The sequence below is a fragment of the Rutilus rutilus genome (assembly GCF_951802725.1).
Source record: "Rutilus rutilus genome assembly, chromosome: 1".
NCBI classification, from domain to species: Eukaryota; Metazoa; Chordata; class Actinopteri; order Cypriniformes; family Leuciscidae; genus Rutilus; species Rutilus rutilus.
The window spans coordinates 5,243,185-5,262,465 of NC_140209.1; the positions used below are offsets into that span (position 1 = coordinate 5,243,185).

Below are 19,281 nucleotides of genomic sequence, written 5' to 3' on the forward strand. Positions count from 1 at the left end.
TCGTGCGATTAATTGACTTATCGACTATCGCGACAGGCCTAGTCAGCATGCACAAAAACGAGTAGCCTACATTTTCAGTAACCAATGTAACTTAAACTAAACAGCGTCTCGGCGCATTGAAAGGCTGTCAATCAGCGCAGCGCGCATTACATTGTTACGGTAATGGACTGTCTTTGAGTGAATCATTAAACCGTTCATTCAACGACGAACACGTTCAAAAACACTGATTCTTTAAAAGATAGTAATGAAACAAGTTGTTAAGCTCCACTTTTCACATGGGTAACGCAGAAGCTGACGCTTAAATGGCTTGACTTGACCTCAAAGACAGACGCAGGTAATCACACGCGCTCAGTCGATCTCTTTCATTCACTGTCTGTTAAGTCTTAAGTGCAAATCAATGAAGCCTCTGTACAAGTCACCATGATAAAAACAGTCTTGTTATCATTATTAACTTAAAAATTATAAAAAATTATATAATAATTTTATAAAGTTATAAAATTATAAAGTTTTCAAGATGAAGAAATTCGGAACTTCAAATTCAGTTTTCTAAAATTCAATCTCAAAAATTCAGATCTTACAGAAAGTAGGTCACAGGTCATCCACAGGGAAGAGTAAAGGATCTCAGATAAGTCGAACAGAGCATTTTGGCCGCACTGCAGTAGTTTTCTGCCGCAAACGCGGTGGTGGTTCAAGAGAATCCGTGTATCTTTAGTTCAGTCGTTTTTTTATTTAATATTAAGAGTAGAAAAATGAGAAAACAGCTTGAGTATTAGCCTAGATTTCTAATATTCTAGTAATAATAGTCCGCTGCAGCAGTAGCACGGAGCTTACAAAACTTAACGCGTGTATTGTAGGCTACATTTAATTTTCTCATCAAACAACTAGACTAACGAATGGCTCGGTACAACAAAAGAGCCTAGAAATGGCTTTTCCTCTGTGTAGACCAGCAGTTGGTCTGAATTTGCTAAATAATGCATTTAACATTAAATAATCTAAACGTTGACTTTCAAAAGTAGGCGCGCCAAGAAGGTTATTCGCTGTATTTTGGTTAATTTTTGGTGTGCGCCAGAAAGTTCTAAAGAGATCGAGACAAGCTAAAGCAGCGCATCATGTTGTTCTATTTATTTTTCAATGGCATGATATTTTGTAGTCATTTTGAATGTACACAAATAAAAATATACATTTTACTGTTTCGAATGATGTCATATTATCTGTATGACTATAAATAACAGAGTATTAAGTTATTTCCCAGCAGTGGAACAAATCCAAGTGATGGCGCAGGCGCATCGCGCTCTCACACAACATAGTATCAGTTCTGGCGTTGCTTCATGTCGCAGACTGCTCATTATCAAAATTAAACAGTCAACCAAACATATAAAAAGTTATTCTGCCTAATTTAATTGGTCTGTTGTACAATATAAAGGACAAGCTGTGCCGCACACAGTCCTACTTGTTATTCCAAACATTTCCCTTGCTGTGAAGACGCAGATTTAGCCTATACGTGTATTTTGGGACTTGACTGAAGTATGACGCCTTCTTTATATTATTTTGTCATATTATAAGCAAATTCAAATCATTTTGTCATATTATAAGCTCCATATTAGAAACACATGAAAACGGCAACAGCAACACCTGGGATCGATTCCCCTCACAGATCTCAAACTTTAACTTGACATTCAGTAACAGTTCTCACTCCAAACATCGAGACAATCACACAAACGAACACAAAATCGCTCAGGTCTGAATGAACTCAACATATTCTCCTCATGCTCGCTGCTGCTGCACTAAATGTTTATTTCAGAAGGAAGACGCCAGAAAAGACGCACAAGTATCGCTGTGATCGATGAAAACAATACAGAAATGAGCCTGTCACTTAATCAAACTGTATAAAGTGTGTGATGGTTGAGTAAATATGAGAAATACCGTGAACTGCTCTCCTCACCTCAGAAGACTCGACACTGAAACTCTCAATGACTGAAGAGAGATGGCGCGAGCGAGCGGTGACGTCATCGGGATCCAAAGCACTCGCGTACGGGACACCCCCGCAGCCAATCAGGGCCACGCAGATTCAGCTTTACTAGTAGCCTTCCATTATTATTATTTTAGAACTGAAGTGACTCCAGTTACTAAAGGTGAAAGGAACTTTTTCAAGTGAAGCACAAAATAGTCAGAATAAGCAGAGGAGGATCACAGGTCTCCATCCAGTCTGAAAAGTGTTTTGGTCTGTAAAGTCCGGCTCAGTTTATTCTGTAGCGTCCTAAAACAAATAGTAAAGGCATGTTGGTAGATTAGCAGTGGCACCTGTAGAATTTTCTTTTGTTGAAACCCCAGATAAAAGTAGAAAGCTTCTATTATGTTTAGATCCATGAGGCAGTTCGACTAGCGCATTTCCTCACTAAAGAAAAAACACTGACATAAAAATACTTCTACAGAAGACTGTATTCTCATAACTTCTACTTTATTCTACTAAAAGCTACTAATTACATCTTCAACAGTGTAATAAGATTAGCCTACTGTACTATTTTTAAAGAGTAATTTCTTATCTTACTTTTAGAATAAAAAGTTATTAAATCACAGTAATCAATTAATTAGTTAGTACTGTATTACACCCAACACTGATTAAGCAATTATGCTGATAGAGCATGTGAATGAATTTTAATTAATCAACTTTAATTAATCAACTAACATTTGTTTTTCTTGCAGGAACAACATTCATATGCTTTTAATGTGTCAAAACTCTTTGGGGAAAAACTTGTGACTTTGAGTGTATGTCTATGTGTATTAATAACAGAAAGGGGAAATGAAACTAGACAGTCTGTTAGAATCTTGTGATTACAGATGAAGTCACCACAAGATCAGAGTTTGCTTTACCTAGTAACAGAGGGGTTTGCATATGAAGAACCAATCAAATAGTGGGGAAATTATGTAATGCAGCCTGACATTTATCTCATACCTCTATACTATAAAAACTGTTGTATATGTGTTTTTCGGTGGGATTCTCAATGGAATTTGTCTGAGATCCTCCGGCCTTGCTTCTTGGGAGAGATTCCCTGAGAACTGCTCGGGAAGATCTCCTGGCCGTGATTAAAGCATTTAAAGGACATTTGCAGATCTGTTTGTCAATTTATTCCTGCGCAGGAAGCTAGTTTAGGGAAGCAAGTTAGTTAGAAACTCGGCCAGTTGTCGACTGAAGACGCAAGAGCCAGAGAGTTAAGGTATTGGAGAGAGTTTAAGGTATTGGTGTCGAGTGTAGACGCCAGAGATATTAAGATCAGTTGGGTGTCGAGTGCAGACGCCGCAGGTAGTTAGATTAAGGGGAAAATCCTTGACAAGCACATCCTGTATTGTATTTTAATGACTATTTAATATTACCTCTAAACTTTGACTAGGCTTGGCATTTTGCATAATTGTTCTAGGAACCTCAGATAGGCTATATTTTAATAAAAGGGGGCCTGATGTTTGTTCTTTTTATTTGCATTGTTTACTTGTCTTTATTATATTTTTTGTGTGTGTGTGTGTGATGGTCCAGTGAACATTATTGCAGATTATCCTCTTTTGTTATAAAATAGTTTTGTTATGGGTAAAAAATAATGTTAAAACTAGGAGTTTCACTTGGCCCACCCTACATCTCAAAGCTGGAGCCGGGTCTGGTGTTGTTTAAAGTTCATAGTGATTGTTCTGACTTCATGAAGCCTCATGGTGTGAATGAACTTCAAACTGACAAGAACAAACTCTTTGAAATGTATATATGATACTGGATATGAAACTGTTAATAATGTAGACAGACAGCAATCTCATTCAGTGTCAGTCATGTGTGCAGTGAAATATCATATATTAGGCATTTAAAAGCTCTATTGAGAAAATGAAAACAAGGAAAGCTCAAAAAGCAATCGTATAAGGATACTTAATGACTTTAAGAACTAAAATTATAACTAATTTAAGCAGAATCAGCAGAAAATAAGAAAATGGACAATAACAATGAGATGTTGATAAAATGAGTAAAGAGTTTAATCAATCATTACATAGCAAATACAAACATTAAGTAAAAGTGAATGAGACAGATCAGAGAGATGATCTTTACTCTTTACTGACTTATAAGAGCCAAAGCATCTCAAGAGAAGAAGAGAAGAAAAGTGTCCAGTTTCAAAGATACATGAAAGTATATCTTGCGTTTGCATGGAAGAGTAGAAGTGGAAGAGAAACTAGATGTTCTAATGAAAAACGAGTTCAAAATTAATATCAGATTCACATCTCTCTTTAAAGTGTTATGGCCTTCTTCTCCAGTGTGAATTTTCTGGTGGTCTTTCAGTTCATCATCTGTAGTAAAGGCCTTCTGCACTGAAACACACACCGCCGTGTCTTTTCTGCTGTAATATTAAGGATGAATCTTCTCCTTTGTGTGAATCTTCAGGTGTTTCTTCAGGACTGACGCCCAATGAAACAGTTTACCGCACTGATCACAGTTAAATGGTGTTTCTTCAGAATGAGAAGATGTGATTTCAGAGAGAAATCCTGAGCCGCTTCTTCCCAGTGTGAACTCTCATGTGAATCTTCAGACTTGATTTACATGTGAAGCGTTTTTACACTGTGGGCAGGAGACTGTCTATGGTTTTTGCCTGATCTCTGATCAGTTTTAAACATTTGCAGATGTTTTAATGAGACATTTGCATAATTAAAAGGAACAATAGTAGTTAATAGTCTTTTATTGGCCTGTTTAGCTGAGTATTAAAAACATGTTATACAGATCCTTAATATTTATGATATTAAATGATTTGTTGATTGCATTTAATTGAACGCAATAGTTTGTAAAATGTGTTTTTATGCATGTTTGGCCTGAGTTTTTACACGTTTTAAACGTTTCATGTCTACAATCTCCTCAACATGGTTTGGAAGACATATCACTTTAGCAGCAAGTCTATGAGAGAACTACGAGCACTTGGAGAGGAGTTGGGTGTTCGTGTAAATGTACCAGGTAGTGTCAGTGGGACACGCTGGCTACCACATGTGAACCGGCCCATCCAAACCTTGCTAAAACCTGGAGGAAAGGATAAACATCTGCAGAACCCTGGCCAGTTCACAGCAGTGTATTACCATCATCTTCTTGACCTGCAATACATAACCAATTACTAACCACTAACCACCAATATCAGTTATTTTGTATAACTCTCAAATATGAAATCATTTTGAAATTAAATACAGACCTTCCTTGATCTCCCAGCAATATCAGCATTGGTGGATGATGCAGTCAAATGTTCCATATGGAAGATGGAAGCTTTGTGGGTTTCTGTCACTTCTTGGCTGACGTGTTTGAGGCCATAAGTAAATTCAGCTTTCTTCTCCACAGAAATTATGTTATTTTGCCTCAGGTAATGTTGACATGTTAAGAAGAACATAGTTTAAGCTTACAGTGTAGGCTACAAATAATTTCAGGAATATGTAGCTTTTACCCTTCATGTTTTTCACAAGGAAAATGTTTTACAGGCTGTTAATGGAATTGAGAATCTCCTTGCAACTATTGAGGCCATGTCAGTGAGATGCAAGCCAGGTGGTAGACTGGCAGAATTACTGGCAGACCTTCAGGCCCAGAGAAGACAACAAGAGGGTGAGGGGGAGACTTCAGGACTTGAGGAGACTTCAGGAAGTTTCAGGTGAGCAGTTTTTTTTTAAAGTCCCTGTAAAGTCAAAATTAAGTATGTTTTCTGAGTTTGTCACACCACAGAAAAAGGTGTTATTAGCCACCCAGCCAAATTTGAATGATAAAAAAAGCCGGCAAGTACATAAAATAAGCTATCAAAATCTTGCAAAAATGAGCAGTAGTCTCTGCTCTCAAACGCTGGGGGCGTGTCTGCTGGCTGCGCTGAAACCACGCCCACTCGCGGGAAAGCTGACGAAAGCCAGCCGACGATGGCACCAGTTGTCGGCGCGACGGGAGGATGAAGGCCGAGGCGGGAGATAATCGGTTCGGCCCCATTCACCAGTAACAGCGGATTATCAGTGAATCCCAGTTGTCTCCGACTAAAGTTTATAAAACTATCCTGTGTAAAATGATCACTACAGAGGCGTATTTTGGCGGTGATCCTAAGCTCTCCATCAAGGTGGCTCTTCACAAAATTAATCCACCTCTTCTTGATGTGATCGTTTTTCGGAAATTGAAATAAGGACACCGATCTGTTTTGTACGTGATCGCATCCAGGTAGTACGCATTTCCGTGACGAAGGCATAGCTAGCTAGCAAACTGTAGGCTGTAGTAACTAATAGTACTGACTAGAGTTGAGCCGGATACTCGGCTGAAACGAGTATCCGGTACGGATAAAGCACTTTTGTCGAGTACGAGTATTATACGAGTAATACGAGTCAATATCTGTGCTCGGATTGAAAAAAAAAAGAAAGTTATGTTGAGATTAGGGCTGGGCGATATATCGATATATTTATTTATTTATTTTTTAATGCGATATGGAATTAGACCATATCGCATACCATATCGCATATAGTTCAAATTTGCGCTGTGATCCTTGCTCCAAGCAAGCTGCTGACCCGGAGCTCTCTGCACTGCTCCCCGCACCCCGCCCCTCCTTTTCCACTTTGCGTGCGTGTTTAGAGCATGTTATGTTATAACATGAAATAAAGTCTTTCACCTCAGAAAAATGGACTTTCTTGTCCTGTCAGCCGTTATACTGTAGTCGTAGCGCACACTCAATTGCACGCGCAAATGCGGCGTCGCGCGCTGTGTATCGCCTCACTGTATATAAAGTGCAAAAGAAACTATGAGCATGCAACGCCGTTACGTTGTAAATTACACAAAATAAAAGTAATGCAGGTATGATTTTCATTCTATTTACCAGGAGCAGTTTCCATGGTTCATTAACAGTTCTTGTATTGTGTAGGCTATTCACCATGGTAACTGTCGTTTCCATATTAACCCCAAAATGCCACTATTTTTCTTTGTGTTATTTTTTATATTTTTAAATGACTCTAGTGGCTCATACCAACATTGTATTAACAAAAACTAGTTTGGGACTGCTATTTAATACCTTTAGCATTGGCATAATGTTTATTTATTAGTACTAGTCTTTACTATTAGTCATATTCTTACAATTTATGTTAAGTAAAGGGGGACAGTACTTGTGTGTGTGTTAACAAATTTTGAAAAAAATAAAACATGAAAAATAAAAAATATTGGGATATATATATCGTATATTGAAATTCAGCCTAAATATATCGGGATATGACTTTTGGTCCATATCACCCAGCCCTAGTTGAGATGAAAACTCTTGTTCATTACATTTTACTTCATAATTGCAACAGCATGTGTTGTATTCATTGTTGCAAAACTTGTTCTGTAGTTCGTTTGTTATCGTGATCAAAACCATTGATCTGAAGCTCAATGCTGATGCTGTCATGTAAATATTTTTTTAATCAGCAATAAATATAACAATTTCTGATCAACCCATATCAATTGCATGCTTAAAATAACATACCGGTTAAAGCCCCGCCCATTTTAAGACAACCTGACTCACTTCCGGGTTAAATCCCGCCCACTTCCGGGTTAGGCCCCGCCCAGTCCGAGTACAGATACAGATACAGATAATTCATATGGTTAACAGATACAGATACAGATACAGATAATGCTGTACTCGCTCATCCCTAGTACTGACAGTAACTCGCGATCGGCAAACTGATGTGAATGAATGTGCCATATTGTTAGGGGAGGGGCAGCGTCAGGGGCTCCAGTGCGTCATCAAGTAGGGGCGTGTCCAGGAGCTCAGGGGCTCCAGTGCGTCATCAAGTAGGGGCGTGTCCAGGAGCTCAGGGGCTCCAGTGCGTCATCGAGCCCCCGTTTTAGCCCCGCCCAAAAAATCCGGAACACAGCAATGGTGAAAAACTGTTTAACGGTCTAACTCGACAATTCAGTACTTCACAGTTCACAGTCTTTGTAATATGTTTTATCAATACATTTCTAATGTGTTTAGAATTTTTTTTTTTGAATTGCCTTTACAGGGACTTTAAGGAAAATTTTAGCTTTGGAGTTGATTTTTTTTATTCTTGTCTAAATGTTGAATGTTTTGTGAACTCAGGGGATCACCATCAAAGGTGAAGCTGCTGGGCTGGGAAAGAAAGGACTCTCCATGGCAAGCACACCTAAGCTGCAACAAGCAGTGAGAGCAATCATCGACTGCACTTTGCTTCATTTGAAGTAATTGACTAACATTTGTAAGTGAAAGCACAGAATTATATATTTAAAAAAATCTGTGAAAATAAGATGAGCTATCATTATGACACATTCATTTTTCTTTTCTCTCAACTCTGTCTTTCTATTCCTTGATAGATGAAGAGTCTACATCAGCATCAGCAAAGGCAGTTAAGTCATTCAAGATATTCAGTCATGATTGCTGGCCAGAGCAACAAGAGCTGACAGACTATGGTGCAGAGGAGCTGGACTTCCTGCTAGACCACTTTTCCTCTGTCTTAACAAGGTTAGTGACTCTTTTTAAATTATCATAAAGATATAAAAAAGTATAACACAGAGCAACATTTCAAACATCTACTTTGATCCTTAACCTAGATTGTTTGGTCAGTTTTTCCTTTCACTCTTTTCAGAAATGGCTGTGATTTCAATCTGGCTAGAGAGGAGTCCCATACAGAAAATATATATATATATTGAAATATATTTTAAAGTGTCAAAAATATATGTGGCATATATTCCAAAAATATATTTTGAAAATATATTTCAAATATATTTATTTTGTGTGTATGGGGTATCAATCCATGAAGACATTCATCTTTAGGAACTACATGGACAAGTCTTACCATGCCTGGATGATGGTAACTAAGTTGCCATTCTGCTCTGATTACAAGGTACCCCATTATGATCATATCCTTGTTAATTTAGTTAGTAATTAATACTTTTTGATTAAATAAAACCTACACTAATGATCCATTCTTTGTAGAACATCCTACATCTTGTGCACATCATGCTGGTCCTCCCGGTCTCCTCTGCTCTATGCGAAAAGGGATTTTCTGCTCAGAAGAGGATTAAATCTGATGTCCCTGCATGTAGACACTGTGGAGGACTTGATTCGAATTAGCATGAAGGGACCTAGTTTACAAGACTGTGATGCCAAGGAAGCTGTACAAACATGGTTCAGTCAGGGTAAAAGGTCTAGGAGGCCAAATTACAAGGGCTGGCCTTCTGAGCCTCCTAGTGGAACACAGGAGGATCTGTCCTAAGGGGGAGTGAGTAAAGGCTCAAGTTGTTTAGGCCTATTTGTTATAGTGGAATGTTATTAGCCAGTGCCCCTAATGTTTACATACATTTAAGTATTGTTTGTAACTGTGAAATGACCGAAAGGTTACTAAGCACATTGTTACTAAGCACTTTTTTTATTCTGAATGTATGATATATTTGTTTAATATGTGTACTGTCATGACAGCGATGGTGCTGTCAGTTTACCTTGTTGTTGCATCTTCAAAAGTGCACAATAAAATGTGACACTGAATTTGAAACAGCACACTGTAATTTCTGCATCTATTATCAAAGTATTTATTAGTAATACAGCGGAAATTAGTAGATTTGGTTAGCATGTTGGTTTACAGTGTGCATCCCTACATTTTCTGGTTGTGCCCCTAAAATTTTCAGTTGGGGGCCACTGTGCTCCTAGTGAAAAGTTAGTCAGGAGCCCTGGAAAGTGAGGGAAAAATGAGTTTTAAGAGTGAGATGATGAAATGCCAAGTTTCTAGCAATATATGCTAGCCGAACTTAGCCCCGCCCACAACATTTGAGGTCGGGAAGTTTGGCTACTCCATGACTATGTATCTTCTAATGCATTTTGGAATCTTCTCTAGCGAAACTCTAAGGCACAGGTGTCAAACTCAGTTCCTGGAGGGCCACAGCCCAACAGAGTTTTGTTCCAACCCTGCTTCAACACACACACACCTGCAGTTTTCAAAGCTGATTAGCTGATCAGGTGTGTTTAATTAGGGTTGAAGCTAAACTCTGCAGGGCTGTGGCCCTCCTGTGCTGCGTTCCAGTCCACTTTTAGACACGCACTTGCGAACTTCCCTAAGCACTTCCCCTTGGGGGAATCCCTGCCGCCATTTTGAAGTGCGTTCCACTTCGTGAAGTGGACGAGGGAAGTTTATATGGACAGACCCTCGTTCCCTCGATTTTGACCGTCTTTTTTAGTCTACTTCATATGTACACTTCAGGCGCCTATATGTCCCACAATGCAGTATGATTGTGACGTCCCTACACCACAGGCTCCACAAACGGCAACAAAAACAAACTGGGCTCACCCGCACCACGAAACATAATAAACAGTGTTCCAGCCAATAACCGACAAGAAGTATTGGAGGGTGGGGTTTGGGGGGTTAGTGCGCGTGCACGTGAAGGGGGAGCATGAAGAACAGAGAAGCATGAAGAGGGAAGTTTGAATTATGGCCGACACATGACCAAAGAGACGACTTTCCGATGAACAAATTGCAAAGAAGAGGGACAAGGATAAGGAACGCGCGAAGTCCCGAATTTACATCGGAAAAACCTTGGAAAGGTGGCGAGAACTCCGCCGGCAGAAGGGCTTCAAATCCGACATTCAGTTGCTCTGTTTTTGCTGAACAGGTAAATCCATTTTTCTTTCTAAACTGACGTTCATGTTCGCCAAACCAACACAAGGATGTAATTAGCTAGAACTATGCAGTCAGCATTTACTTTGGTGAATACAACATGTATGTTTCTAGCAGCGATCAATCTCTATTGTAAATGGTCAAGCAAATTCACAGTAGGGCGACAATTTGTGTGAATAACGATTGTTTTCATTTATAGGCTATTGACAACTTTGACTAAATTTGTTTATGCCGCCGCCGTTGTTTATGCTCACTGGGAAACGCGAAGCTAACGTTATCATGCTATTATTGCGTCCTTGTATGGGAGCTATAGCTATAACCTCAGGTGGCGAAACGATTTTAAGATAATGTTTCTTTTTCTGCATTCTGTTCTGCAATACATAAAAGCATTTATCTAACTTGGCGACATTACATATTGAATGAAGTATCAGTAAAGCTTAACTTTGTTTGTAGTGACTGTTTTGACTTTCCTTTATGTCGGAAGGGAGGGGAGGAGGGAGGAGACGGGATGAGGAGGAGGGAGGGTCTAGCTAGCCTCCGTTTTGTTTGACAACAATTCGAATGTCAACAAGAGGTAACGTCTCCCGGGATCGCTTACAGCACCTTTAAGAGAGCAGCCAGAAAAATGGAGTGCAACTGAAAGAAGACACAACTAGTGGTATTTTGCATTTCATGGAAAGAGAGCTCGATTGCACACAGAGAGGCTTTAAAAGCTGCTAGATCTGCTTATTTTTCAACCCTATTAGAAGAAAATAAACAAAACCCTAGGTTTTTATTTGAAATAGTGGCAAAACTAACGAAAAATAAAGCTTCAAGCCCAAGTTTCCAAGCAGCACAGCAGTAATGACTTTATGAACTTCTTTACTAACAAGATTAATAAGATCAGGGAGAAAATTATAACTATGCAACCGTCTACTACAGTATCGCATCAGGCAGTGCTTGTTGTCTCCTTGAAGAAAAAATGTATTCATTTGTTGCTATAGGAGAGGAAGAATTTACTAAACTCGTTAAATCATCTAAATCGACAACATGTATGTTAGACCCTATACCAGGGCTGGGGAACCTTTTTCCTATCAAGGGCCATTTACAATTTTTTTACATTCTTTAAGGGCCATTGTAATGAGCAGGGGCGTTTCTAGGTTTTAAAAACATCAGGGGCTGAGCCCGAAACATCAGGGGCTGGGTAACAAGATAACATGATTCGATTCAGAGAATAAAGTATATTTTAGGCCTATATGTAGGGGGCAGACTGGTTAAAATTTAGATTTTTTTGGACCTACATATGTGCATTTTAAGGTGTTTGAAGGCCAACATTTTTTGATAACAATAGCTTTAAAAGCTTGTCAGTGGGCAGTAGCATAAATTATTTGTCAAGATAACAGATTCTTAAACATGAGAATGAGGATAAATGTTGAAATGAATGATCCACACTAGAAAATGGAAATGCAGAATGTTTCTGCTTATTGTTGACAATACACAATCACATATTCCAAACAGGAATGGCCTTAAATGAGAAATCTTTCAAGGATTATTTTGCATAGATGTAAACTTTTTAGCATTAAAGATTGGTTTCAGCAACTTGTTTCTTTCTTGAGTTAATCAATGTTTTTGGCACTATTAAATCAGCTCAATTAAATTTAAATTGTTCACTCATAAAGACAGTCACTTGTCACCACCTACTGGCTTAATGATGCAAGTTGCGCAAACACAGACAAGCGGAGTGATACAAACTGTGAAAAGGCTGATGCTGGTGAAATAGTCGAACACATTCGAGGACCTTATATATATATATATATATATATATATATATATATATATATATATATATATATATATATATATATATAGACTACATATCAGGGTTAAATAGGAATACATTGTAATAATGTTAATCAAGCAGACTAAATCACACGACTGTGCAGCAATATTTAAGCTCATTATACAAAGGAAATAATACAGATCTAGACAAATTGGGTTGCTTATAGTTAAAAGAATGTCATGAATGATCATTTAGGCTAGATGTAGGCCTATTTGTCACATTTTTGGTCACAAAATATTTACTCAGTTTTGATGACTTTGCAATATTGATAAAATGTTAGAATATTAATAATGAAAATTGAGTAGGGCTACGCCAAAATGTGTAACATTTATGTAGCCTACAAAGGAATACAAAAGCCCCGACATAGAGTTTTGACGCAACTTTAATCTCCCTTTTGGTTATTTCAATACTTAATTGACGACAGAACACGATGTTACATGCTAGTAGTTTATTTTGCGTGATACAGGGCGCGCCGCATTTGCACGTGATTGAAGAGTGCGCGCCGCGAGCAAACTGCTGGCACGACGTAAGTAAGTTAGTTTTTCTGAGTTTTACTGACATAGCCTGACAACATCTGGTCTGACAGAAGACTGTGCGGCGGTGCTGACTGTCGGCCACTTATTCCACTTTAATATGCAAATGACAAAACGAAAGTAAAAGCAGCAGCCCCTCATGGACGACTACCACACGCACGCACGCACACACACACACACATAAATTCCATGCCTGCTCCTCCGCTGTCTTCGTTCCGATCCTTTTATGCGCCCCGAAGCTGATGATCAGTGATAAACTTGAAATCGGTGCGGCGCGCGCGCCCCCGAAACTCATCCGTGAGAAACTTGAAACCAGTGCGGCGCGCATAACATTCGCGCTACTGGCCTCGCCCTGCTCTCATGGCTCGTGGACTCGTGCTACTTGCCACTTTGCCTATTTTGTGTTTTCTATCACAGGAAAAGTAATTGCTGAGATTTTTGTTTCTGAAGTTTTTTTTTTTTTGGGAGGAATTGACTCGCGGGCCGCATCAAACGGACGTTCCCCACCCCTGCCCTATAGCGACTAAGCTACTGAAAGAGATGCTTCCAGATCTAAATCATACTTATCTGACCATTATCAGTTTGTAGCAGTAAATGAAGAGATGTCTCATCGAGCACAAGTTCAGTATGGCGTACCACAAGGCTCAGTACTAGGACCGTTGCTGTTCACTCTGTACATGCTACCATTAGGAGATATCATTAGGAAACATGGCATTAGCTTTCACTGTTATGCTGATGATACTCAGCTGTATATTTCTTCACGCCCTGACGAAACTTACCAATTCACAAAATTAACGTGATGAATAGCTGGAATGAATATAAAAATTGGATGACTTAGGATGACTTGAGGGTGAGTAAATCATGGGCTATTTTTCCTTTCTGGGTGAACTAACCCTTTAAAATGCTTTCTCAATGGATCTCCCAGCTCTGTGTAGTAATGTTGTTGCGTGATCGAGTTCGGCTCACGAGTAAAACGCTGTCTAGTATTGCTCCGAGCGGATAAACTGTTTGCGCTGTACAGCTCAAACGAGTAGCGTGGGTTCACTCTGCTTTCGTTTGCCATGTGATGTTTCTTGTATGCGGCAGAAATGGCAGCTCCCTCTTAACCCTCTGGGGTCTGGGGTGTTTTTGGGGTCCTTGAGATGTTCTGACATGCCCTGACATTTGTGCTTTTTTCAGTTGCTTATAAACATATTAATGGCAAAGATGTAACTACACTCTATTTAGCACAAACAGGGCTAGCATAATATGTGAGCAACATGTATTTACATGTTTTATGCATGGTTATTGAAAAAACAAAAAAAGAAAGTTTCTTTATATCAGAAGTAAAACATAAATTTTTAAATCATTTAAATCATTGTTTTATTTATTTAAACTGTTATTTGCGTCAGTTTCACTAAACGGCCCAACGCGCTCGGTTTTTCTCCTCAGCAGTGCATGACTCCAGAATCTTTCGGGCCTCTTCTCTTTCCCACCAACTGGCACGAGGTTAGTCACTTAACATGTAGCAAAAACTACAGCTTGAAAATACCTTCACCAAATTCAATGTTAATAAAAAAAAAAATTCGATTCAGGTGAATTCTAAGGAGTTTTGCTGGGAGACAAGGGATATGCATACCTGCCTTATCTCTTCACACCCTATCAGGAGACACAGACTGAGGCACAGCACAACTACAATATTGCCCATGCACGCACAAGAGCTCGTATAGAGATGGCATTTGGGCTCATCAAGTCAAGGTTCCAGTGCCTGAATTACCTCAGAGTGACTCCACAAAGGGCATGTGACATTGTAGTTGCATGTGTTGTGCTACATAACATTGCCTGTCTGAAGAGAGAAAGGCAACCAAGGATTGTAGAGGAGGACTGGGTCATTGAAGTCATTTTTGAGGACAATGAAACAGGCAGGGTTATAAGAGACAGTTATGCCAATAATTATGTTGGTTAATACGGTCCAAACCATGTTAAGTTTTCACTTTCTCCTCAACTTTTACCATTAATTTACCAGACACACAAGTCAGAATTAGTTGTTTTTTTTATTCAGGTTGAAGCTGCCTGTTGGGGGTGAAAACATACAATTAAATGTTGTCAAAAAACAAAAAGGTCATGTGTCATTGTTATAAATATGGCAGTTCTACTTGCATTTTTCTCAAGCTATTGGATTTCCAGCACCAACTTTCTTATCTTGAGTTTTTTATATTGTAGGTCAGTATCTATGGCTTCCATTTGTTTCAGGAGATAGCGTTTGTAGACTCCCTTTATGTTCTCTGGGTTCTGTAGGAACAGAAATTTAAGTTATTTGATTGAGTGCTCTTGGCACTTTTTTGTAATTTCTTAATACTCACTTGGTCACATGTGGTCCCAGACTGAAAGAGCTCTAGAAGGGTGTCAGCATCCTGCTGCCAATAATAATCATTCTCAGCACATGAAAATAAACTACTTACCGTGATCTCAGACTGTGGTGATGTGGTTTCTCCACTGCATGGATCTTCATGTGTAGCTTCAGGTGAGTTTTATAGGAGAAACTCTTCCCGCACTGATCACACGTGTGCGGCTTCTGTCCAGTGTGGATCCTCTCATGTGATCTCAGAGATGACGACACACTGAATCTCTTGTCACAGTGTGAACACATGTAACGTTTCTCTCCAGTGTGGATCCTCTTATGTGTTATCAGAGATGACGACACACTGAATCTCTTGTCACAGTGTGAACACTTGTAAGGCTTCTCTCCAGTGTGGATCCTCTCATGTTTTATCAGAGATGATGACACACTGAATCTCTTGTCACAGTGTGAACACTTGTAAGGCTTCTCTCCAGTGTGGATCCTCTCATGTGATCTCAGATGTCCTGGCTGTCTGAATCTCTTGTCACAGTGTGAACACTTGTAAGGTTTTTCTCCAGTGTGCATCCTCTGGTGCCGTTTTAAACCGTCCGCTGTAGTGAAAGTCTTCTCACACTCAAAGCACATGTACTCTCTCACACCAGTGTGAGTTTTCTCATGTGTATGTAAAGATTGCAGCTGTGAAAAACTCTTTCCACACACAGAACATGAATGCGGCTTCTCCTTCGTATGAACTGTCAGGTGTCTCTTCAGGTGTGATGCACTAAGAAATGTTTTGCCGCACTGATGGCATGTGAACGTCTTCTCTCTGGTGTGGATCCTCATGTGAACATTAAGGTTTGCTGATTGACTGAAACTCTTCCCACATTGATCACATGAGAACGGCTTCTCTCCAGTGTGGATCCTCATGTGTTTCTTAAGGTTTGCTAATAGACTGAAACTCTTCCCACATTGATTGCATTCATGCGGCTTCTCTCCTGTATGAACTCTCATGTGAATCTTAAGAGATTGTTTGTCTGAGAATCTCTTTTCACACTGTTCACACATGAACGGCTTCTCTCCGGTGTGGATCCTCATGTGAATCTCAAGACTTTGTTTGGTTGTGAGACTCTTTCCACACTGAGTGCAGGTGAAAGATTTCTTGGCTCTTCTTTTCTTTAAAAATTTATTTTTAGTCTTTGAGCGACTCAAAGGTTTTTCTCCAGGCTGGACATGATGTTCCTCCTTCACTTCACTCAGTTCTTCTCTCTCCTCCTTCACTTCTATCAGTTCTTCACTCTCCTCCTTCACTTCTATCAGTTCTTCACTCTCCTCCTTCACTTCACTCAGTTCTTCACTCTCCTCCTTCACTTCACTCAGTTCTTCACTCTCCTCCTTCATTTCTCTCAGTTCTTCACTCTCCTCCTTCATTTCTCTCAGTTCTTCACTCTTCTTGCTCTCTTCCATCGGGTCTGACATGAAAGAAAAACTCATTTTCAAATTTTCTAAATAATCAAAATAATTCAAAGAGAGAAATATGTAAGTGAATGAAGATTAAAATGATCCCAAATGTAACAGACAACTTTTATGAAATGTAACAATAATTTGTCTTTTTATAAATTAATTATACGTCCCTGAAACTTTCCCTTAATGAGGTACACTGATCTTCCAATTATTATCTTTAAAACATTATAGGCACAAATCCCATGTTTCTGTAGTGAGAACTATTAAATATGTTTTATCAATGACATGATTATTATTATCTAACATGATATGAACATTAAAATACACAATACTGCTCTATTTTAACACCAACTTTTAGATTGATATTTAATTATGTTAAAAACTACTAAAGCGTTTTAATTAAGGGCCGTACATTTGTATATTTTGGAATGATTATTTGTTATACATGTTCGTAAAAATATGCACAAAAAAAACTTCCTTTACTGACCATCTGTTAAAAAACAAACTTTTGCAGCCATGTCATAGTTGAACTGTTTATCTAAATGTGATGAAGTGCTTGAATGTTTCTAACATGAATGTTCTTCAGCATCATGAATGAATGAAGAATAAACACCAACCTCTTTGTTCTTCAGGATCTTCAGTGTGTTTCATTCTGCAGGGTTCTGGATCACTCATGTTCTCACTGTCCTCTTTAATAAACTCAGTCTTTGCAGATTTCAGCTCTTCCTGATGCTCTGATGCTCGTCTTCACTTGCAGCTGATGGGAATTTACAGCATTTATTGGGGAATTACTGTGGGAGGAGCTTCACTGATGATGAATTACAGTGGGAGGAGCTTCACTGATGATGTGAATGTAATGGGAGGAGCTTAACTGATGATGAATTACAGTGGGAGGAGCTTCACTGATGATGAATTACAGTGGGTGGAGCTGATCTGCAAAAATCAAAAATATAAATCACTGAGTTTGTTTTTATAATAAATGACACTTCTAAGCATTTATGTATGTCTATCTATTAATCGTACAGTAACTGATGCCAATTGATTAATTATTTTTATTACTAATCCTAACATTATTCTGCTTCTTCATTAAAATACAGGTATCTAGAAACATAGAAAATAATATACATAATTCTTCCAAATATAAATAATGGTAAGAAAAACAGTTAAAATCATAAACACAGAAATAAAGGTACATGTAGTAGCCAACAAATCCCCTTAGTCTGCTGACACCAATGAAATGAGCATTAAGTGACAATTTACAGGAGATCTGAAGACATCAGCATAATAAATGAGGTGAAAACAGGAACTATTGTCATGAAATAAAGAGTGTTTTCAGCAGATCTGTTAATATTGATGAGCCTCAGACTATCAACACTCATTCAACAAGCCATTCAGGATCATCAGCAGATCATCTCACTTTATTCTGAGTGTTTGCTGTTAGAAACACATTATTTGAGTCAGGATACGTGACAAAAGCCTGTAAAACTGCTCTATTGAAAGACAATACTGTTATTTCTCACAATAGCATGGATAGATCATCAATAATAATACAAAAATAAATAAATAAATAACCTCTCTTTATATGAACCTATGAACACATAATATGTGAATCTAAATATATATTTCGACTTTATAATAATTATTAATTGCAAAAAAAAGTACTTCGATCATTAACGTTACATATTCGTACAGAAACTGACAATGATCATAAAACTCTTAAAAATAAAGAAAATGTAACGTTTCCTGTGTCAAACTTCATTAATATCTATATTCCCATGCATGTATTTGATATTCCCCACGTTCATTACTCATCCAGGGGCAATATAAAGTGTCTACATCAATTTTAATAAGTAAATGTAATCTGCCAAAGATAAATGTCGACAATAATAAAGAAAGGTAAACATGAAAACGGCAACAGAAACACTTGGGATCGATTCCCCTCACAGATCTCAAACTTTAACTTGACATTCAGTAACAGTTCTCACTCCAAACATCGAGACAATCACACAAACGAACACAACATCGCTCAGGTCTGAATGAATGAACTCAACATATTCTCCTCATGCTCGCTGCTGCTGCACTAAATGTTTATTTCAGTAGGAAGACGCCAGAAAAGACGCACAAGTATCGCTGTGATCGATGAAAACAATACAGAAATGAGCCTGTCGCTTAATCAAACTGTATAAAGTGTATGTGATGGTTGTGAGAAATACCGTGAACTGCTCTCCTCACCTCAGAAGACTCGACGCCGAAACTCTCAATGAGGGAAGAGACGGCGCGAGCGAGCGGTGACGTTGTAACAATTTCCCTTACACTATCAAAGCAAGAGAAAAGTACTGCACGCAAAACATAAGGAAACGGGCGGATCTGATACCTACTGATATAAATAAAGCCAGTAACAGCTAGCTTACTTTCGTTAAATAAACACTAAAGAAAAATATATAGAATAAGATCTACATATATGTAGACTTGAATTAATTATATTTTAACGAAAAAACAATGAAACACAAGTTCAACCCAGTGTATTG

General features: G+C 38.5%; 1 protein-coding gene and 1 long non-coding RNA gene across 2 annotated transcripts in view; one reads left to right on the forward strand and one right to left on the reverse strand.

Annotated features, from left to right (window-relative positions):
* The window catches only part of LOC311302020 (uncharacterized protein), a 187,468-nt gene extending 169,782 nt beyond the window's left edge, over positions 1 to 17,686 (reverse strand). Inside the window, exon 1 of the mRNA XM_084427523.1 lies at positions 17,371 to 17,686. Within this exon, the coding sequence (XP_084283649.1) occupies positions 17,371 to 17,428 (58 nt within the window). The 5' untranslated portion in view covers positions 17,429 to 17,686. The remainder of the gene's footprint in view (positions 1 to 17,370) is intronic.
* On the forward strand, positions 7,699 to 8,785 carry LOC311286867. Its single transcript, XR_014626658.1, has 3 exons — positions 7,699 to 8,211; positions 8,327 to 8,474; positions 8,599 to 8,785. It is a non-coding gene; the product is annotated as an uncharacterized lncRNA (long non-coding RNA).
* Positions 17,687 to 19,281: the final 1,595 nt, after the last annotated feature.